This window comes from Plecotus auritus (genome assembly GCF_963455305.1).
Source record: "Plecotus auritus genome assembly, chromosome: 4".
NCBI classification, from domain to species: Eukaryota; Metazoa; Chordata; class Mammalia; order Chiroptera; family Vespertilionidae; genus Plecotus; species Plecotus auritus.
Genome location: NC_137775.1, coordinates 148,363,728 through 148,387,719, shown reverse-complemented (window position 1 = coordinate 148,387,719; position 23,992 = coordinate 148,363,728). Strand labels below are relative to the sequence as shown.

At 37.0% G+C, this 23,992-nt stretch overlaps 1 protein-coding gene across 1 annotated transcript in view; it reads right to left on the bottom strand.

The window, feature by feature from the left end:
• COG5 (component of oligomeric golgi complex 5) overlaps positions 1-23,992 on the bottom strand; it is a 233,785-nt gene that overhangs the window by 43,035 nt on the left and 166,758 nt on the right. The window contains exons 12-16 of the mRNA XM_080663906.1: positions 23,592-23,796; positions 18,372-18,533; positions 16,112-16,211; positions 7,380-7,490; positions 4,515-4,577 (exon numbers count right to left, since the gene is read on the bottom strand). Of these exons, the coding sequence (XP_080520032.1) occupies positions 4,515-4,577; positions 7,380-7,490; positions 16,112-16,211; positions 18,372-18,533; positions 23,592-23,796 (641 nt within the window). The remainder of the gene's footprint in view (positions 1-4,514; positions 4,578-7,379; positions 7,491-16,111; positions 16,212-18,371; positions 18,534-23,591; positions 23,797-23,992) is intronic.

Here is a 23,992-nt window from a genome sequence, read left to right as displayed (position 1 = left end):
CCGGATAATTGTAGACTCTGGGTCATCTCAAGGTTGGCAGATGCTGACCTTTCTCTTGAGAATAATAACATTTTCTAGCTTTTTGTATATGTAGTAATTTTTAATATACCCTGGATACTGTGAATGTTATATTGCATTATATTGTGTAGACTTCATATTTTTAAATATTGCTCCTAAGAGTGTTGTGTTTCTTTTTAGCAATTAATTAGCTTAGTTAGACTCAATCTGTACACTGGCATACCTGCAGTTGGCCATGCCTTAGATCTCAGTTGAGTTCCGTAAGCCTTACTGGCAAAAACCACTTTTAGTTTGCTCTGTACCTGCATGGTTGATAAGTCAAACGAAGACCAGTGCAGTTGGAACAGAGAATTGGGCATCCTTCTTCTCTGACTCTCTCCGTTCTGAGGTGCCTCTCACTTTCCAGCAGCCCTGGTTGAACCGGGCTCTTTTTCCCGGTTCCTTTGGACTGAAGGTCTGCAGGTTTCGTTTTGTTTTGTTTTTCTCTGTTTTTAGCTACTCAGACTCGCCTGAGGCATGACTGTAGTCACCACTTTTAGAGCAGTCACACAAAATGAAAAACTCTCTTCCTGTTGTTGGCTCTAGATTTCCACATCCTGTTTTTTTCCCATCTCCAAAACCCTCCAGTAGGTTTTTTGTTTCGTTTGTTTTTGGTATTTTCCCCATAATTATTTGTAGCAGGATTTGTAGTTAGACACTCATCCTTTTATATCAGAGTAGGAAACCAACCCTATGCAGTTAGTTATACTAGTAAACTTTCTACAAAGAAAACTACAGGCCCAGATGGCCTAATTGGTGAATTCTATTAAGCATTTAAAGAAGAAAACAGTACAAATTCTACACGAATTCTGCCAGAAAATAGAAGAGGATGAAATATTTTCAAACCTAATTGGTGAGGTATGAACTTTATATAAAAACCAAGCAAAGAACTACAAGAAACTATATACCAATATCCCTGATGATTATAGATACAAACTTATTTTTTAAATATATTTTATTGATATTTTACAGAGAGGAAGGGAGAGGAATAGAGAGCTAGAAACATTGATGAGAGAGAAACATCGATCAGCTGCCTCCTGCACACCTCCCACTGGGGATGTGCCCGCAACCAAGGTACATGCCCTTGACCGGAATCGAACCCGGGACCATTCAGTCCGCAGGCCAACGCTCTATCCACTGAGCCAAACCGGTTTCGGCTAGATACAAACATTTTTAACACACATTAGGTAAATCCAATCCAGGAATACATAAAAAGGGTAATAAATCATAACCAAGGTCAGTCTGATATTTGAAAATAAATTTTTATAAAGTATTTTATTAACAGAACAAAGGAGTAAAAGCATGATCATATCAATAGATTCAGAAAAAGCCATTTGATGAAACAATACCATTTATTATAATAAAAAGTTGCCATAAACTAAAATTAGAAGGGAACTTTCTTAATCTCATAAAGGCCATCTTAAAAAACACACACACAAAAACCCTCAAGCTAACATCATACTTAAAATAGTAAAATACTGAGTGCTTGCCCCCAGTCAACAAGGTCCACTCTCACCAGTTCTATTCGGGACTATAACACAAGGCATGAACAGGCAGGCATAAAGGTCAGAAAGCAAGAAATAAAACTGTCTCTATTTGCATATGAGATGATGGTGTACACAGAAAACTTAATAGCTGATGAAGTTTCCCACTTAAGGAAAATATAAAACAGGAAGAGAAGAGAGCATCTTGGGGAATGCCTTCAAGGATGGGTAGAATATTAACAACTATCAGAGGAAATTGAGAAAGGAGATTATATTTCATAAGCTCTTTGCAAAAAAAAGCAGGGAATTCTGTCATACATTTTAAAAAGATTTACTTAAAATAACTAAGATTACAAAAATATTGAAGCCTTAGCAATCAGGAATATTCATTCATATAGAACATCAAAACTTCACAATAAGGGGGAAATGAAAAACTGTCATATATAAACTTAGCAATACAATCACTATCTGTACCATTCAATCACAGTAATAAATGAAACAATTACTGGGCCAAGATGTTTAAACGGTACTTAGAGCTGAGGTGGTTACAATGAAATGACTTGAAATTAAGAGTAATTATGCCATTCATGACAAACTAGATAATGTTTATAACATGAGATTTTGAACTTCAAGCCTAAATAACATTTAATTTAGATAAAATTTCAAATAAAAGGCTATGTGTCTTTACCTATATTTTCAGTAGATAAAAAAGTATGTTTAATATCGTCTCTATCAACTATTAAAAACATAGATTTTTGATCCTTGGGCTACAGTCATGTATGCATCATTAACATTCTATCCCTAATTCAAAGTGAGGTATTAAGTTTCATATAATGTTATGAATGCAATTTTATGAAATAGTCTTTTCTTTAAGTCGGAGGGTTTTATTAGTGTTTTCCTTAATGTGTCATAATGATTTTCATAAGATTGAACTAAAAAGCAAGGTCAAACTGTTATACTGAGTTCTGTTAACATAAGCAATTAAATCTCTAATTGGCATGGCCACTGCAAGATGCCCTTGAACTGATTGCTAATCTTCTCAAGGGCGAAGATGGCAATGTTTCAGTAAAGTGCAGTGCCCCGCTACGTGAGATACTGGTTCTGGTGGGCAAACCTCAGAGTGAGGGCTATAGCCCAAGATGAAGGCAATTTTCCCTGAACTGACCTCAACTCCCAGCCCAAAGTGACTGTTAGGAATAACCTTTGTTGTATGCTAAAATACAGATTCAGAGAATTCACCCTATATGAATTATAGTCTCCAAAGATTTCTATTTTTAACTTATCCAGAAGGTTTTTATTATCAGGAAAAGTGTAGGCACTCTATCTTATAGAATGAACTTTCTCAAACATCAATTTAGTGGATCATTATTAGGATGTTTTAAAAAATAATATATGAGTACAGAAAACAGAGTGCATCACAAAAATAAGGAAAAGTATTGTTTTGTGAAACCTCTGTTTTAAGTATGGAAATGTATATAGATATATCATATATATATATATATATATATATATATATATATATATGCATACAATTATATATGCATATATATTTATAAGTGCTTATGTATTATGTATGGGGTGCCAAAGTAAAATGTATTTCTTATCTTGGGTAGTGATAAAAAAATGTTTGACAGTACTGCTAGAATATAAGGAAAAGATGTGAACTACAGAAAAGAAAACTACATGTATTTCCTGCTTAGGAGCAAGAATATTAAGACCGTTCGGTTTGTCATACTGACCTGATTTTATACTGTTTTTATGATCAGTAATAAATTGGGCAATTCTTACTAAAAACAATTATTTTATTATGGCAGCTTTAATAATATTTCATGATAATGAGATGAGCACTCTAAATCTCACATCAACATTATTTTCCATTTAACTTCCTTAGTAGCTAGAAAAGGGGTATATTTACTAGTATGTTTGAGTATATTAAAAAGGTAATTTACTCTAGTTTCAAACCTTAGAGACACACTTTACAGTTTCTTAACCTTGGCATTATTGACATTTTGAGCTCTATAATTTTTTTTTTAATCCTCACTTGAGGATATTTTTCCATTGATTTTTAGAGAGAGTGGAAGAGAGAGAAAGACAGAGAGAAACATCGATGTGAGAGAGACACATCGAATGGTTGCCTCCTGCGCACTCCCTGACCAGGGCCCGGGCAGGGGAAGAAGCCTACAACCAAGGTACGTGCCCTTGACTGGAATCAAACCCGGGACCCTTTGATCCCCAGGCCAATGCTCTTTCCACTAAGCCAGTGGTCGGCAAACTCATTAGTCAACAGAGCCAAATATCAACAGTACAACGATTGAAATTTCTTTTGAGAGCCGAAAACCGACTTCTGCGCAGGGGCCATGAAGTTTCAATCGCACTGTACGTGCACGCCCGCACGTGCTATTTTGTGGAAGAGCCGCACTCAAGGGGCCAAAGAGCCGCATGTGGCTCGCGAGCCGCAGTTTGCCGACCACTGCACTAAGTCAAACCAGCTAGGGCTCTATAATTCTTTTTGTGGAGAGCTGTCCTATGTATTGCAGGTTTAACAGCATCCCTGGTACTAGATGCACCTCTTTCCCAGTTGTGACAATCAAAATGTCTTCAGATATTGTTAAATGTTTGTAGGGGACAAAATCAACCTGGTGAAGAACCACTACTTTAACAGGGTAATGCTTGCCTGTATTACCTTAAGACACAGTGAATACTTGTACTACTCTTGCTTCTCTTGCTTGTGATACAATTATCTTAAGGAGAACACAATCTGTAGATACCAACAGAGTCTACATATTTTAAATTCTAGAAAATATAAACATACATGTATCCTCTCTCTTTAGGATAACTATGAACATGCTACTTTTGGTATATGTAGAGAATTCAGAATTAGTTTTAAAATGTGACATCTCCCACTCATTCAAACAAATAATTCTAAAACCCGCTTTGATCTACAGAGTCAAAGATTCCATTAAATTATTTTACCTTTAGGGCTGAAATTATAGTTTGCTCAGCTGCTGGTGGAAATGAGCTCTGACTGGAAACCACCTAAAACAAAGTTTTGATCCAGTTAAACTTTTGTTTAAGCCATTTTTAAAAGATATGTTTTTATTGATTTCAGAGAGAGGAAGGGAGAGGGAGAGGGAGAGAGAATCACTGATGAGAGAGAAACATCAATTGGCTGCTTCCTTCATGCCCCCTGACCAGGGATCCAGTCCACAACGTGGACATGTGCCCTGACTTGGAAATTGAACCAGCAACCTTTTGGGATAACGCCCAACAAGGCCACAACAACCAGGGCAAAACAGAATCATTACTTTAGAGTAATGTCTCACAAATGTTTGAAAAATGCATTAGCATTGTTCTGGCCAGGCGGCTCAGTTGGTTGGAGCTCAGTTAAACTAGGATGAAAAATACTTTCCTGTATAAAGCAAATATATACTTCAAATAATCAAACCTTAAAAGGAGCTAGCTTTCTATTACTCACTGTACATAGATTTTAATGATAAAGTTATAACTTAAAAAGGTCAGTCTACTAAAGCCAAATTTATGTATTTCTTTAAAAATTTTCACTTTTCTAGGTTGACTTACTTTAAACAGTCTTTAAAATACAAATGTCAGAGCAATTGAGATTTTGCTTCCTATCAATGCTGTCAGTTTGGCTCAAATAAACTCTTATAAAAATTTTAAAAAAGAATAATGAAAATAAAATACAAACGTCACACATTTTTCTTTTTACAAATCAATGCAAACATAAAAATTCTAAAAGTCTCAATAAAAGCATTTAAATCAGGCTAGATAAATACAACACTTCATTGCTTGTAGTGCTTTAGAGTAATAATTAAAGAAAATGGAAAATACATCATTTATTTTTTTTATTCTTTATTGTTGAAAATATTACAGATGTCCCCCATTTTTCTCCATTGACCCCTCATAGCCCACATCCTCCCTCTGCCCAGGCCTTTACCATACTGTTGTTTGTGTCCATGGGTTATGCATACATGCATACAAGTCCTTTGGTTAATCTCTTCCTGCCCACCCCTGCCATGGATTCTTTTATTATTATTATTATTACTAGAGGCCTGGTGCATGAAATTTGTGCACAGGGGAGGGAGGGCCTCAGCCCAGCATGCACCCTCTCCAATCTGTGACCCAGGACTGCTGGCTCCCAACTGCTTGCCTGCTTGCCTTCCTGATTGTCCCTAACCGCTTCTGCCTGCCAGCCTAATCACCCCCTAACCACTCCCCTGCCAGCCAGATTGATGCCTAACTACTCCCCTGCCAGCCCATTTGCCCCTAACTGCCCTCCCCTGCAGGCCTGGTCACCCCTAACTGCCCTCTCCTACAGGCCTGGTCCCCCCCAACTGCTCTCCCCTGTAGGCCTGGGCACCCACAACTGCCCTTCCCTGCAGGCCCGGTCGCCCCCAACTTCCCTCCTCTGCCGACCTGATTACCCCTAACTGCCCTCCCCTGCAGGCTTGATCGCCCCCAACTGCCCTCCCTTGCAGGCCTGGTCCCTCCCAACTGCCTTCCCCTGCTGGCCTGATCGCCCACAACTGCCCTCCCTTGCAAGCCTGGTCCCTCCCAACTGCCCTCCCCTGCTGGCCATCTTGTGGTGGTCATCTTTGACCACATGGAGGCAGGCATCTTGTGTGTTGGAGTGATGGTTAATTTGCATATTACTCTTTTATTAGATAGGATTCTTTTATTGTCTAAAGTTTTACATGTCTTGCCATGTATTCTTTTTATTTATTTTTTAAATATTTTTTTATTGATTTCAGAGAGGAAGGGAGAGGGAGAGAGAGAGAGAGAGAAACATCAATGATGAGAGAGAATCATTGATCAGCTCCTTCCTGCATGCCCCCTACTGGGGATCGAGCCTGCAACCTGTGCATGTGTCCTTGACCAGATTTGAACCCGGGACCTTTCAGTCCACAGGCCGATGCTCTATCCACTGAGCCAAACCAGCTAGGGCTATTCTTTTTATTTAGTTTTATTATTTACTTTTCTGAGATTCACCTGATAAAACTTTAAAAAACATTTTGCTTAGTGTGTGAAATATACATTTTTAGAAACCCCTACTTGATAAAAGGACTTGTTAAAAAGTTTAGTAAGTGAATAATAGTCACATAATTATTCTAAAATACAACCTAGTATATGAAAGGTCAAGTTTTAAAGAACATCACCTAATCTTTAGCATCCTGCAGGCTTCTAAACACTTATCTCCCTACCTACTGAACACTTTGAAGATGATTTATATAGAGCAAACACAAGTGACTCAAAGTCAAAGATGGGATGAAAGTGCTTTCCTAAGTAATTATGAATATAGTTCATTTTAGACATATCTATGAAGGCACAAAAGTTAAAGTTCGGTCATTTTTTGAAAAATGGCAAAAAGAATATATATAGTCATCAGTGATTATATCATAAAAATTCAGTTTCCATGCAGCTCCTTCACCCTTTTTGTGAAAAAACAGAACCTTTTGACAAGGAGGGATGAGAGTTCTTACTCTGTCATTAGCTTTGCTGTAAGTTACTACCACCCACAGGATATCATCTTATGCTTTTTAATAGGTATGGAACGGATAATTTATCCTTAAATTATTTGTGCAATAAACTGGATTATCAGTTCATGTGTTTTAAACTAAATGTATAGATAAAAATCACACAAATAAAGGCAAAGGTAAAAGACTGTATAAAAAGAGTTAATTCCTCAGTTTATTTTACAATCGTCATGTTTTCATTGTATTCTTTTGCAAAAAAAATTAAATAATTCATAAACTGTCTAATTTTGAGGCAGGAAGAAAGAAAAACTTGAAATTAAGTCAAAAGCATAAAGATAAAGGTTACCTTTGTTACTGATTGGTGCAATTTGAACAGTGAGTTCACTACTGCCACATTTCTCCTCTGCCCTTCAGTAAGAGGCCCAATCACCTGACTTGCATCTCCTTGTGTGGAAAGCTGTAAGAATTTAACACAAAAAGAAGTTACCATAATGGTGGAGGTGGGGATCGGGGGTGGGATTAATGTCCCTCTGACAGAATGGTAACTAGAAACATTCAGGTCAAGCTTTGGACTTTCAGCACAGCAGGAACCTTTGTATAGATAACACCATGGATATGGAGGTAACCTTGCACAAGAGAAACAGCCTACATCAATACATCACAGCTGATCGACTCCTGAGGGGGTGTGACCCAAAAGTCTAGTATGTGATGTTATTTTGATAAATCAGCATATACTCCTGGGGAATACTTTCTGGTGACTGTCAAGGAAAGAAGGGAGGGGGAAGGGAGGAAGAAATAAAGGAAGAGAGGGAGGAATAAAAAATAAACCTATATTCTATGTACATTTGACAGTCATCATAATATTCCAATGAAATGAGTGGTGAAAAGAGGTCTTACTCTTATTTTTTATAGATTAAAAAATAATTTTAAAGGAAGTTGCCTAAGATTATAATGGTATCAAAGATCAGTAGAATTGGTATTAGAACTTTCTCCTCCTGACCTTTAACTTCTAAATGAATGAGTTTTAGGGAATAGGACATGGAATGCTTTATGGATCAATCTAAAACTATTATAATTCAATTTAAGAAAAAAATCCACATAAATCATTCTCATATTGATCATATTTTAATCCATTCCTCTACAACAATTATTATTTAAAGGTAAATTAAACCTGATCAGGACAAATAAAATATGGTGCAAGTAGCTCTATGAATGTGGATGCAGAACTCAAACATATGAAAAACTGGCCTTTTAGGAGAGTTCCTAATAGTGAGCCAAATAAAATTCGAGAGAAATACTTTTTTTCTCCTTTGTCTTTCCTTTTATACACACATATATTCCCAAAATGAAACTCAATTCTCACTTGATAAATTTTTACTTGTGGTAATAAAATACAATTTTAAAAAACATTAAAAAATGGCAATTAAAATAAAGGGAATAATCCTTTGTTGAAGTTACCACCCATGATAACGGCTATTAAGTCAACATAAGGTTTTTTGACATCAGGTTAAATAACTCTAATTTTGCCTTTTCTTATGGACAATCACCAACTTGAAATCAGGTTGTGTTCTAAAACAACCATTTGTAGTAGGTGGGCCAAAAAAAGCCATAGTTTTCTCACATTAATTATGTGAAAAATTAATGGTTAGAATCTCAGAAGAGCCTACAAAACCCAGTTTAATCTATAAGTGGTAAACTATTACTAATAAAAGCTCTGACCTCCCATGAAACAGCAGGTGATGTGGGCTCTGTGCTATGATGAAGGTGGGGAAAGGCTCCTGAATAAGCCGCTTGAGAAATTAAAGTGGCAATGGCTAGTGGTATCAGTGGTTACGGCGTATGTTCACTAGTGTTACAATGACCAGTGCTTTTGGTGCTAATACCTACTTTGTTTTAAAAGTGACTCAGAGCTAAGATCCTTGAGGGGGGAACGTGGTAGGCAGTTAGTCAGACATGAACAGAGCAAGGACCATGGGCCTGGTACAGAAGGCCACCAGGGCAGAAAGCCCCAGGTGCTTAGCAAAGGGTAAAACAGATAACTAGGACCTCACCTTTCCTCCTCTAGCATTTGTTGGTCATGCGATTTGGCGCGCCCCCCTTCACTTTCCATGTTGCTGGTCATGTGGTTATGACCCTCCCCTGACCTTTCCTCCCCTGGCCTGTTGCTAGTCATGTGGTAGATACCTTTAGAGGAGGAACAAGGGGCAGAATAGCCTCATAAAACCCCCATACAAACCCCTGGCAGGACCACTTCCTTAAGCATCAATCCCAGGGATAACATCTAGGCCTCAGTTGTGTTTCAGCTCCAGGCCCAGAAAAGCAGCAAAACCAGAGGAGCGATGCCATGGCTGACCTCAGGACCAGTGACCCCCTGCTCTGGTGCCAACCTATCAGTGGAGAGCATGACCCTGAAAGGACCCACCTGGAAAGCTGCTGAATATTCTATTGAGATCCTCCCTTGGGACTTCCCCTAAAATCCACCCCCTTAAAATCCCTTAGGACTGAGGAGCCAGCAGTTCTTCCCACACCTTTCCGGTCCCTCTCCTTTCCCCTTCTCTCTCCTAAGCTCCAAGGGCCCCTTTCTTTTGTCCCTGTAACTTGTTCCTGAGCCCATTTCTTTTGCCACTCACTTCTTTTATCTCTGTGACTTTCTAAATAAACTTTCTCTTAATAACAAAAAAGTGACTTATCAGAGCTCAGTAGGGTATATATGGCTGCCTCTGCCCCGTACCTCATCTCTTTGGAAACTCTGAGTTTCCTTTTTCTTTAAATTTTGGTGATGCTACTAGCCTTCTTACATTGCTAAGGTATCAGTTTTCTCTTTTTTTATCTCCTCATCTCCCCTTATCTTGGTCTAATGTGCTTTAAAGAACTAGAGAACTAATCACACAAAAGCTGGGAGACTTTCCTATGAAATAAGGGTATACTTTAGTGCATGGACATTGTGACATCAATTCTGGCAGTTCCGAGGATGCTTTTTTTTAAATTATATTTTTATTGATTTCAGAGAGGAAGAGAGAGGGAGAAAGAGATGGTAACATCAATGATGAGAGAGAATCATTGATTGGCCGCCTCCTGCACGCCCCCTACTGGGGATCGAACCCACAACCCTGGCATGTGCCCTTGACCAGAATCGAACCCGGGACCCTTTAGTCCTCAGGCTGATGCTCTATTCACTGAGCCAAACCAGCCAGGGCCCCGAGGATACTTTTATTTCCTTCTTGGTTCTTATTTATACTTCAGACTGTTGAATTTGTCAAATATTTGACTACTGATAAAAAAAAAAAAAAGGAAAGGTTTCACTACATATTTATGTATATAAAAACAAGAACAGGTTCATTCAATCACTAAGCAGATTCAGTGGTGACATTACATCTTTACATCAGACTAAATCTTCACAATTTAAAATCTGTTATCAAAGAGAAGACAACTTGAGATGGGTTCCCTTTTGAATAGTTAACATATTACCAAAAAGCTGGAAACAAAATCAAATATTGTTTATACATGAGAGATGAGCAAGACCAGCACTCAGGAATAAAATATAGCTTTGTAATTCAACTCTGTATTGCTCAGAACCTTGTATTTCTGTTACAAAGACCTTTTATCAACCTACCTTCCTCATTAATCTCCTCACATCTCTATGCTCCTGTCCTTTAAGTCAAAATCTCCACCTGGCTCATGGGGTTTGGTAACCACAAGGGGTGGGGAAGGCAAACACAATTTGCCAAGAAAGAATCACAGAGCTTTTACTTTATTTTTCTTCAAGGGCCTTGTGCTTTTGAACAGATGGAATTTCCACCTACCCACAACCAATCACCAGCTCCTAAACACCGGCCTGTTAATTAAATTTAGAGCCACAAGTCTGCATATTTTTAATTCGTTGACAAAGAACTATTATTCACTGTCAGGTAAAATGAGCTTTCCCATTTTTCAATAATGAATGCTGTAATTTATTAATCAAAGAAAAACACTTCACATACAAGCATTTTAGAATGCTTCAAAATTCATTATCTGTTCTCCACTCTAAACTTTAATGTGGACTTGTATTTTAGTTCTATCTTGTTTGTATGTCCCAAATCAGTCACTATTATTTCTTATTTTATGCAATTAAGGCTTAGATTTATGTCTACCAATTATTTGTGTTTACTACTACTTCTTGTTATTCAATTCTTCCTTTTAAGTTAGATTTCCTCCTCCTTTGTTACACCCACCAATAAATGGCTTCCCTCTCACCCAGAGGGAAGGCCTAAACCCTTTCTATATCTTGCAATGGCTGGAATGATGTAGAGTTATGGTCACAGGCTCAAGAATATTAGATTGGATCACAGGAATTCTAGGAAAGAAAAAGCAATGAGTTTACGAATCCAGGCATACTAGTATAAGCAAAGTTGCAGAAACAGTCCTGAGAACGCGAGGCTTTGGGCTGAAGGTACTACTTTATGATGGTGTAAATCAAAGTCCAGAACACAGATTACTTCAACAGCTACCAGACTTCTGTTGAAAGCCACCTGCACCTGCCTCTTCCTTAAAAGTCACTTGTCCCTGCCTCCTCAGCCCTACTCAGTGTGAACAGTCTCTTTGAGTGCTACTTATTCTGTTAAAAACTTGCATATGGTAAAAACTGAAATATAACTAACTGAATTCAAGGCATAAAATGAAAAACAAAAGTTTTCTCTCCCCATCCTTAGACCAAACTTCCACATTTGTACACTAATGGTGTCTTGTGACCTTCCAGCAAAAAAGAAGAAGAAAAAGCATGAAACCTTTATTTACATATCTATTTTTTACTTACAGGTGGGACAACGACATGCACTATTTTCACCTTCTTTTTTTAACCTAATAATATATCTTAGAGACTTTTCCAAATCAACACATGGAAATGTTTACAAGACTATAAAGTATTTCCCTCACTAATTTGTAACCAAGATTCCAAATTATCATTGTTTCTTGAAGCATTTTCTGTGGAGGCTTGAGAAGGAAGAGAAGGGGACCTGAAGTTGCCAGGGCTCAATATTCCTTGCTACTACTGTCAATCTTTGAAGGCAATTAGAATGATTAGTTACAAATTAAATTTCCTGCCCTGGCTGGGTAGCTCAGTTAGTTAGAACACCGTCCCAATATGCCAAGGTACAGGTTCATTCCCTGGTGAGGGCACATACAAGAATCAACCAATCCTTTATAATAAAAGCCTAATATGCAAATCGACTGAACAGCAGAATGACTGGTCAGCAGGAGGCGGGGCCGGCGAGCAGGCAGCACCAGACCAGCCAAGGTGGGTGCCAGCGGGCAGAAGGAGGAGATGGCAATCGGGGGGCGGTGGCGACTGGCAGTGGCGGGCAATGGGGGACAGGGACGGTAGTCAGACATCCCGAGGGCTCCTGGACTGCGAGAGGGCACAGGCCGAGCTGAGGGACCGCCCCCCCCCATCCGAGTGCACAAATTTTCATGCACTGGGCCTCTAGTGAATGTATAAATAAGTAGAACAGCCCCAGCCGGTTGAAGCATTGTCCCATATACCGAAAAAGTTGCCGGTTAGATTTCCAGTCAGAGCACATACCTAGGTGGTGGGTTCAACTCCCCCCCCCCCGCCCCGCCCTGCTCCTCAGGGGATGTATAAGAGGCAGCTTTTCAATGTTTCTGTGTCTGTCTGTCTCTCTCTTTCTCCCTCTCTAAAATAAATGAACATATCCTCAGGTGAGGATAAAAAATAAATAAGTGGAACAACTGGATGTTTCTCTCTTTCTCCCTTCCTGTCTCTCTAAAATCAATAGATTAAAATATATTAAAAAAAGAAATTAAATTTCCCAACTAAATAGGGTTCTCAGCAAAGACAGTGCTCACATATGTTGTGAATTAACAAAAGTAAAAATAATAAATCTACATCCAAGAAATTATGTCTTATATATACACACACATATTCTTTTATTTCCTCTAAACTTCCAAAATATATAGCATATTATAGTTAGTTTTGGTTAGTTCATTTTAAGAAGTTCTTAGATGTTTAAACAGGGGAGATGTGGGTGGTTGCTGAACTAAGGGTATGGAACCGTTGTGCACTGTTGGTGGGAATGCAAATTTTTGCAGCTACCATAGAAAAGAGTATAAAGGTAACTGCTTTTTGACCCAGCGATTTCACTTCTGGTAATATATCTGAAGAAGCCCAAAACACTAATTTGAAAGAACATATGCATACCTATGTTCATTATAGCATTATTTACAATAGCCAATATTTGGAAACAGCCTAAGTACCCATCAGTAGATGAGTGGATTAAAAAGCTGTGATACATTTACACAACAGAATACTATTTGGCTATAAAAAATAAGGAAATCTTATCTTTTTCGACAGTATGGATGGACTTGGAGAATATTATGGTAAGTGAAATAAGCCAGTCAGAGAAAGACAATTATCATATGATCTAACTTATATGTAGAATTAATGAACAAAATAATTTAACAAATAAAGTAGAAACAGAAGCAAAGACACAAAGAACAGACTGATAGCCATTAGAGGGGAAGGGGATTGAGGGACTGATTGAAAAAAAAAAAAAGGGGAAGAGATTAAGAAAAAAACCACACACACACACACACACACACACACACACACACACACACACACACACACACACACCAACAGTATGGTGATAGCCAGAGGGAAAGGAGTGGGGGAAGGTGGAAGAGGGGGATCAATGGGGATGGAAAAAGGCTTTACTTTGACCGCTAGGTGCATGATGCAGTATGTAGAGGATGTTCTTTTGAATTGTACATTTGAAATCTGTATGGTTTTGTTAACCAATGTCATCACAATAAAATCACCTAAAAAAAATATGCTGCTTTGGTATACTGATTATTTTGAGCAGAAAGTACTTGAAAAACAGCAAATACAGGGAGAGGCTTTCTGTGAATTCATCTCTCTACCTAAAGACAGATCCTCCAAAAGGAACTCAATTGTTGTAAATCTTCCCAGGAGGAGTTTCACCAGGAAAGATTAACTCATGTCACAGGAGAGAAAACTAGAAGTAAACATCACACCCATACAAACTATCACATTTTCCATCTGTTTTTCTAAGAGCCCATTCATCCTTTCTAAAAACAATATACTCTCCCCTAAGTAGCCTATGTTCCATCCCCTCTTCAACACTCCCTATGAAGATGGTATATAGCCCAGGCCAGGTGGCTCAGTTGGTTGGAGTGTTGTCCCGTACACCAAAACGGCTGTGAGGTTTCAGTTGGAATGTGTACGGGAGGCAATTGATCAATGTTTCTCACATCAATGTTTCTCTTTCTCTCTCCCTTCCTCTCTCTTTAAAATCAATAAATATATACTTGGGTGAGGATTTCTGTTTGATTTTTTAAAAAAGTGGTATATAAACTCTTAAATCTCATTCCTTTATTGAGTATTCACATTTTCCCCCCGTGATGCCTTCATACATGTACTATTAAAAAAATAATCCTGGCTGTAGGCCATTTGGGTCTGTGGATAGAGCGTCGGCCTGCAGAATGAAGGGTCCAGGGTTTGATTCCCGTCAAAGGCACATGCCTGAGCCGCAGGCTCAATCCCCACTAGGGGGTGTGCAGGAGGCAGCCAATCCATGATTCTCTCTCATAAATGATGTTTCTATCTCTCTCGCTCTCCCTTCCTCTCTGAAATCAATAAAAATATATTTTTTAAAAAAGGAAAAGAAAAAAATCATTTAAAAAAGTTTAAGGAGCATTTTTAAAAATTTTTATTTATTGATTTTAGAGACAGTAAGGAAGGGGAGAGGGAGAGAGAGAAACATTAATTTGTTGTTCCACTTGTTTACTGACTGGTGTATGTACCCTGACCACAATGTTGGTGTATGAGGATGACACTCTAACCAACTGAGCTACCTGGCCAGGGCCACTTAAAATTTTTTTAAGTCAACAAGTTTCTGTTAACCTTTAGCACAGTAGGTTTGGTAGCCATGAGTAATTTGGGGTCACAGATTATTTAACCAACAGTATAAATTTAATCAGATGTTTGTCGATATATTTTTATTTTCTCAATTCTTTTTGCCATTGCTGCCTTAACTGGAAGTCACAAGTTACCATTACCACTGCCTTCTCCTGCTGCAAAAATTGTAAAATAATTCCTATTAATGCTGGCTCTTCCTTCTAATGTTGTTCATAGGTGGGATCATCTCATAAGGATTATCTTTCTCACATTTTCAATAATTACCCTAAACTCTATTGGATACAGTACTGAATTCCATTTATAGAAATAAACCAAGCAATAAAGATCATAATAAAGCTTCTATAAAAAAAAACCCTTGAGAGAAAAATTAGTCATTGAATTGCCTATAAAGAGCTTTGATTATCTTTATAGGGCCAGTTTCCAAGAAACAAAGTTTAGAAAAAAGAGGCTTCTAATTAATTTTCCAAGGCTACAAGAACAATTGAATGGAAAATAATACCATATTAATATGCAAACAAAATCTAGCCATCCTAATAAAAGTAGGAAGCCTCATGGTATGACTGTTATCATCAAGGATCATTTCATACAAATTCCTTCAGTTCAATTTGTTACCAACCTACCTAAAAATTATTCCAGCACCAACTGGAACTACTAGGACATAGGTAAAACCAGATTATTTTATTTTCTGACATTTCAATTCAGAGCAGTCAGAGAGGCTAAAAGATATGGCTGACTACCCTATAAACACAGTAGAGATGTCAGATTTTGGCACATTCTCTAAAATTAGTTCATAAATGGCAGTTAAATATATACTAAAGCCTTAGTGTTTAGATTTCAGTGAGGATTCATATATACCAGTTAAATGTGTGCCTAACTTTAAAACATTAATGTATAGAATTAAGATTATGATTCCATTACATAGCTATTGTTTTAAATACATCAAACAGCTGAAAGTCTAACAATGGTGAAGAGCCATTTTTTAATAAATGCAACCTTTTTTTCTGGTTTAAATTCACCAGAAAGTTTCAAAAGTTCACTAAAGTAAATAAATCTTCAGTCAATTCAATATTTATTATTAGTCCAATATTGTATAATTAGTAATTTTAAACAAAATTATGAAAGTTTATAGAAGGGATATCACTTACTAGTTGTTCTGATTTTACACCATATAACTGGATGGTCTTGGCCACGTTTTTTGACACAGCTAATGTGAGGTTTGCATCAACGGCAGCTACATTTAGTTCACTGGAAAAAACAAGAGCAGACTTTATTAGCAGCACTGCTCATGAGCAAAGTAAAGAACAACATATAAACCTAAAACCAACAAGTGATATGGTAATTCTTTTTATAGATTTCATTGATTGTAAGAATTAATTGCATTGTTTCATTTTTCCCTCCTAAATTCAGCATTAGGAAAAAAGTGCTTTAAGATGGCTTGGTTAATGACCAGTTTCTCATTAATGAAAGCATACCACTGTGGGTTTAGGCTGTGATTATGAGAGTAAATTGTGTACAGATTTTAAAAGTAGCACTCTTGTGAATACTGATAAGTGCAATTAGAGACACTGCATATCACAGACATCTGCAAGGAAAGGACAGCTCTTGAATGGAAATGATGACCTTGGAAGGACATGGGCTAAAAGTATAAATTACAGGAGATACATTAAGATACTCAGTTTCTAGAAATTTTGCCAATTCATGCTATTTTGTGTGGCTCTGTAATTATATCACAAGCATAGCAAGAATTTAATTTGGAATTTTTAATTATTAAAGTATGTTTATTTTCAACTTTAACATTGAATTAATTGGGGCATTTGAGCTATCAACCAAAAAAAAAAAAAAAAAGTGAAAGAATACCAGGAGCTAAAAATTACATGAAAACCCATATAGAGGTAGAAACCAGGAGAAGTAATTATTGTCTCTGACATAGCAGAATAAATTTGGCACTTACCAGATTCTCTATATAAAGAAAATGAAGGACTTTGAAACAACACTAGTACATACTATGTGTGATAAAAATGTTTTTTCATACAACAGTGAGACATAATTTCTTTAATGTTCTCTTTTAAACAATGGCATAAGTATACTTCTGTAAGCTCCACATTATATTTGATTACAGCACTGTCAAACTGCATAGAGGAAGGGGAGAGATGCTCCTTTAATATTTCCATAAGCAGGTCAAAGAGACCAAGCTGAATCCAGGACTGTTTTTGTCACTACCATGTCACTACACAGATAACAAATACAAATACATTAGGGTAAAAAAAAACCTAGAGTCAGGACTTTGGAAAGTCATGGTAATTGTGGAGAGATTTGGGATAAAAATGCTGGGCAATTTAGATACTTTATAGGTATATTTGTACCTGGAGAGATGCTTATGTAAATTATACTTGTGGCTTTTTAGTCTTATTCTCACATGCCTCAGAATCACCGTCATCAAATTTGTAGCGTAAAAGAATCTAGACATTTCTATACTGTCGTCCTATATTGGCTAACTACTATTTTTACTCCTCAAAGTGTTCATCTACAAAATGTACAAACCTACTGTTATGACAATTTGTTAGCTATGATGGGAACTGAGATAGTTGCAGTTGCAAATTAATCTGGGTCAACTGTAAATTTCTGAAGGCAACATTATAATTACATTGTCTGTTAGCATTCAGATGGCACCTCTGCTAGGCTACCTTCCCTTTTGGGAATTTTAAAAGCTACCACATTCATTCAGAAAGCTTAAAATAGCAAATACAAGCAAGCTAGTGAGGATTATAATCCTGTGTATACCATGAAGTACTTTGTGAATTTAAGAAAAAAAACATAAATCTCTATGGTTTAGCTTCTCAATTTATAAAATTATTCCTATACTTTCCTATGTAATAGTAGAAATTTACTATAGCATAAAGAGTTTGCATCATTGACAAGATACAGAATAACCAGAATAGACTATTTTTAGACTGTATTTAAAAAACGGTTTCATTAATTAGAAGCTTAAGTACTTTCTGTGCACTCATTCACTACAAAACTCTTAATATAACTGCAGGACTAATCTATGTACATAAAGGGCTAAGTGACTGTCTGTCTGTCCATCCCTCCGACTGGCTGGTACATATGACGTGCACTGGCAATTTAAAAATAAAGGCCGACTCGCGATACATATAAAGCTCTTGCTGTCGCCAATCGAATGCGTGTATTTCGATCTGTCATCGTCGATTGTGAATTTGGTTGACACTTCTATTATAGAGAAAGGGCGAATAGCGATATTAAAATATTTCTTCTAATTAATTTCCTTTCAATGTGCATTGCACTGGGCCACTAGTTACTTAAGTAATTTAAGATAAATTAAAATACACTGCTTTCATACATAACAAACATGGCATTTTAATAACATGCCATATTAAAAATACATACCTTGCTATAGTTTTAATAATACCTTCCAGTTCATCTGAAGAAGGAGGATTACGACCACCAGGGGGGAAAACCAAGTTGATAGGGTCAAAGAGTCGAGATAAGGACTTGGATAGATAAGCAGCCTCATAGGGCTGTATTGAGTCTTTTAAAGCCTTTTCTGGACTGTGGAAACAAAATGTATTAAAAATGAACTTAGGCTGCAAGTGCCTTACTTAAAAAACAAATCTAAATAAAATGTAACTCTACATGCAGAAAAAGAAAAAATTTTGTTTAAATAGAAATACATCTAATAATTAAACTATTAAGGACTAAATATTTTAATTTATATATAAATCCTAGGTATAAATGTAATATAACATACACTAATACCTACTGAAGTAAGTTTGTCACTTGAAACTCAAAGACTAACACTGTAAAATCTTAATTTCTAATGGGGCTATGCCTTTACTTAGCAAATCCTGTCTTTATACAGTATCAAATCTGCAGAGACCTGTTCCACTATGATTTTCAACCTTTTTCTTCTCATGGCACACATGAACTAGTTACTAAAATTCTGCAGCACACCAAAATAATATATTTTTTGCTAATCTGACAAAAATAATAGATATAACCTTCATTGATTTATAAAAAAGAATAAGAAGAATTACCTGCACTTTTTGTTCCAAAGTGACTTTTTTAAAAAAAATCAGATGCCTATACTTATATATAAGGATTTCTGGTACTAAAAACTAACCAATCAGATGCAACCTTATTATGCGACATGACCAATAAGATGCAACTCTATCATATGACCTATATATTTATGGTTCACGACAGGGCATTCACACCGGACAGATATTTTGTGAGCTGTTGTCACTTTTTTTATTTGACAATCTATGGGAAAAGAGGTAAGTGTCCTCTTAATAAATAGTCAGGAATTGCATGTTTTAAAAATTCTTGCAGTTGCCCTGGCTGGGTATCTCCGTGGTTAGTGTGACTCGATACGTCAAAGTTGCAGGTTTGATCCCAGGTCAGGGAACATACAGGAATCAACCAATGAATGCATAAATAAGTGGAACAACAAGTCAATCTCAATCTCTCTCTCTCTCCCTTCCTCTCTCTCTAAAATCAATCAGTAAGTAAAATTTAAAAAAAAAAAGAAAAAGACTATAAAGGTTTCCTTAAAAAAATTAAAAAATCTTGCAGTACACTGGTTGAAAATTGCTGCACTCGCTCAATCCTTTCCACCCATAGCTGGAACCTCCCAGAAAGCTCACTGACTGGCAGAGAAGTATACATACAGGTCTAGGTTTTTATCTACCTTCCCATGCCCAAACTGTTACTAATAAGAATGAGGAGAAAATAAAAAGTATTTGTTAACGTCCTACAATCACATGAATACTCCCCACTGGAGTTCTAAGCTAATTTGTTTTACAATATTCTTCACAAATGAAAATGTAACCTACTAAACATTTCTTTTCCTCTGCACTCTTCATATGTCTTCAATTGTTTGTGTTGATTTTCATTTAACAGTCCAGTTATTGGGTCTTATAGTTTTCCTCTGACAATTACTATCAAATGTTTATAACCATTATTTCTGTCTGCTTTCTTACTCCTATAATTAATTCCTTAACTTCTCACATCATCCCTATTTATGATCCTTTTACAAGCCCTACCATTCTCTTTTGTCCTGCCACTATTTTTCTTAAATTAATCCCCTTCACCCTAAATATTAACCTTGAAAACATATGACCTGCTACTTCATGTATATAAAACCTGGCTTTCTCCTTTCCCACCCTTTCTGATCAACTGACAAGACCTAGGTGTCAGAATGCTCTTGGCTCTGTGTCATAATTCCATGGTTATCACTTGATACTTTCTCATTCAATAAGTATTTCACTCGATACATATTTACTGGGAATACTATGTACCAGGCCCAGTTTAACTGCTGGAAAGATACAGATTTAAAATGCTTAACACACTAGTAAAGAAATATGCAGGCTGCCCTGACTAGTGTTGCTTACTGGTCGGAGTTGCCCCCCACACCAAGTGGTCGCAGGTTTGATTCCTGGTCAAGGGCATATACCGGTTGCAGTTTGCTCCCCAACACCTGGTCAGGGTGTATGCAGAAGGCAACCAGTTGATGTGTCTCTTTCACAGTGATGTTTTTCTCTCTCTCTCCCTACCGCCCTTCCACTCTTTCTGAAAAGCAATGGAAAAAATATCCTCAGGTAAGGATAAAAAAAAGAGGAAAATAAAAGAAATATGCAGGTAAAGTATAACAGATGAAGACAGAAAGACCACAATTGGAAAAGTGAAGAACTAATGCCTAAATCTGTTAGAAGTAATCCTCTACTGAAGTCTATGACATCTCTTTAAATGTCTTCTCTATTTTTCCTCCTGACATTTATTAACCTTAATAAACTTCTTCCCCAACACAATACAATATACAACATACAAGATAAAGTACTGTATTGTAGAATTGTACACCCGAAGCCTATAATTCTATTAACCAAAGTCAACCCAATTTAAAAAAAAAGCATCTTCCCTTTTCCACAGAAATGTTAGTACTAATACTCTTCCTGTTCTCCAATGCTATAAGGATCCTTGGTGGCTACAATGTCAAAACAGATAACTTTACTCACTTATTTCTGTCCCATGCCAGGAATCCATCCACCTTTATTTTATCTCTACTATGGAGTTTCCATATATCTGAGCCAACATTTTAAACTGCTCCAACTCTAAGATCTCTACACTTGAGAACTTTTCCACACTCCTACTCTCCTCTATTTCCCTCCCTCCTACAAATACTATTCAGTCTTCACAATTTGTCAGCTACTTCCTAAACGTAGGAAATGTTGCTGTGAAGTCAGTTACAAAAATTCTCTGTCCTCAAAGTTTACATGCTAATGAAAGTGATAAATAAATAAATAAATAAATAAATAAATAAATAAATAAAATTGAAATGAGTTAAGTATGGAATAAACCTGTCTATTTGTGGTCTTTCTGAGTGAATCCTACTTGGAGTTTACAGAGCTTCCCAGATGTGTAGACTGTTGTTTTTCAGTAAAATCTGTAACTGCACAGAAACTCAATTTCTTTAACATGACACTTTCTCCTTTCTATCCATCCACTCCCTTAATCATTAAGCCCTTAAGACATCAGATTCTGGACAGCATTAAACTGTCTTAAGAAAAAGCCTCAGGTAACACCTTACTCTAGGAACTTAGTGAAGCAGGGAAGCAGCCTGAGGTCCTCTTAGCCTACATTTCCTGGCATGAACCACTATTTCAAGAGCCAGGGGAAGGTTTATTAAGACTCCAGCATTTTCAGGAAACCACAATAAGGTAGAGATGCCACTCCTGGAGTGGTGCTTGGGTACAATATGGAGTACCCACTCCTTGATCTCATTTGCCTGAACCTGGCCTCAGCTATGGGAAGCTGTGGGCAGGATGAGCCCTCCAATTGGGAGGTGGGGGCTGTAGATAAAAAAAAAAAAAAAAAAAAAAGACTTCTATGGAAAGTAACCTCACAGAGTACTCTGATCATAAATTCCTAATTGGGCTGGTCATGGTGAGTAGTCATGCCTTAGGCCTATAACTTCTTTGGGGAAACATTTTAAACCAGCCCTGTCCGTTTTTCTAGGTTAACACATTTCTGAAATACCAGAAGTAGTATCCCTCAAGAGGAGGTATCAACCCTCAAGATAGCACATAATCTCATTAACTATCCTGTAATCTAATGCCCACCCTACTTTCTCCAGTCTTCCTTACATCCCCTCCTTAATTTCAAATGCATAAAAGAAATTGCCAATCTGTTATTCTCTAGAGCATTGGAGATCTTGTTTCCTGGCATATGTTATCAATTTAGCTCAAATAAACTCTTATAAAAATTCTCTAGAGATCTGGAAGTTTATCAACTTGACAGGGTAAAGGGAGCCTTTTGTTCTTTGTTGCAGTCTGAAGTAGAGTGTATGCCTTGAGATGGGAGAATGGAGGGAAGAAACAGTCTTGGCTCAAATATCACAGGCTCTTAAATTCTTTCTTACCAAATTTTCACAGATTTTGAGTAAATGATTTGTCATTTGCTGTTTGCTTTTAGGACCATTTCCAGAGGCTTTAAATTGTTATTTTCAGTCCTAACCAGTTTCACTGGAGAGTGGGTCAGTGGAGTGCTAACCACCCAGAAGTCGTTATTTTTCCTATTGTTCAAGCTTATCCCTGATTCTTTTCCTCTCAAATCTAATCTATTGGCTTGCCCTCTAAACTGTATCTTCTTGTTATTGCTGTTAATCCTCACTGAAGATTTTCTTTCAACTGATTTTTAGAGTGGGAGGGAGGGAAAGTGGAAGGAAAGAGAGGGAGAGAAACATCCATGTGAGAGGGTCACATCAATTGGTTGCCTGCACACGTACCAAATGAAACTGGGGATCAAACCTGCAACCCAGTTAGTGCCTCCGGACCAAGATATAATTCAACCATAAGTATTTATTTTTAAATGAAAGAAACAAACATTTAAAATCACCCATGAAAAATCCAACATTTTTCTTACAAGGTAGGTGATAACAGTCTGTTATCTGAGTCAGGCTTTTCACTATAAATATGATTCTAGTGTTTAAAGGCATGCAAATCAATTGATTTGGTATGCAAATAAAAATTTTAAAATAATACTCTTTTTTCAATATAGGAGGAAAAGGTGGCTGCTTTAAACTCGAGCATGGATGGAACTGGAGAGCATTATGCTAAGTGAAATAAGCCAGTCAGAGAAAGATAAGTATCACATGATCTCACTCATTTATGGAATATAATGAACAACATAAACTGATGAACAAAAATAGATCCAGAGACAGAGAAGCATCGATCAGACTGTCAAACCTCAGAGGGAAGGCAGGGTGGGGGTAAGGGGGAGAGATCAACCAAAGGACTTGTATGCATGCATATAAGCCTAACCAATGGACACAGACAACAGGGGGGTGAGGGCATGAGTTGGGGAGGGGGGGTTAGGGGGGTAACGGGAGATGAGGACACATATGTAATACCTTAATCAATAAAGAAATTAAAAAAAAAATAAATGAGATATATGTTGTTTTCCAATGTGGCTCCTAAACATGAGTAATTTAAGAGAATTTCAGGTTTAATTTTGCGTATATTCAATTTTTTCCCTACCAGAGAACCTATTCCAGCATAAGATTAAGACAAAATCTTAACATGCCAACAAATAGGTTTGATTAAACAAACATACTCATAATCTGGCTTTTTTGGTATGAATATGTCTTGTGTATCATCTTCCATGTGTTGTAGGTCAACACAGAGGTCTGTGGTTCCACTTGCATTAAATTTTCCTTGAATATTTTGGCTGTACTGTTGAAGACGCTTCCATAAGTCATTATAAAGACGCAACAGTTTAGGGTATTCTCCTTCAAATGCCTGTTTCAAAAACATAGATGCTGCCAAGCAAAACAATAAATGCATTAGATAAATGATAAAACAATGAAATGTAGCTGGAAGTTTCTTTTGTATATGAAGATGATGGGACAAATAGCCTACATTACAGGTCAAATAAAAGGTGTATTCCAATGAGGCCACTTAAAATAATGTTGGTATAATTTTATTAACCAATGTCACCCCAATAAATGCAATTTA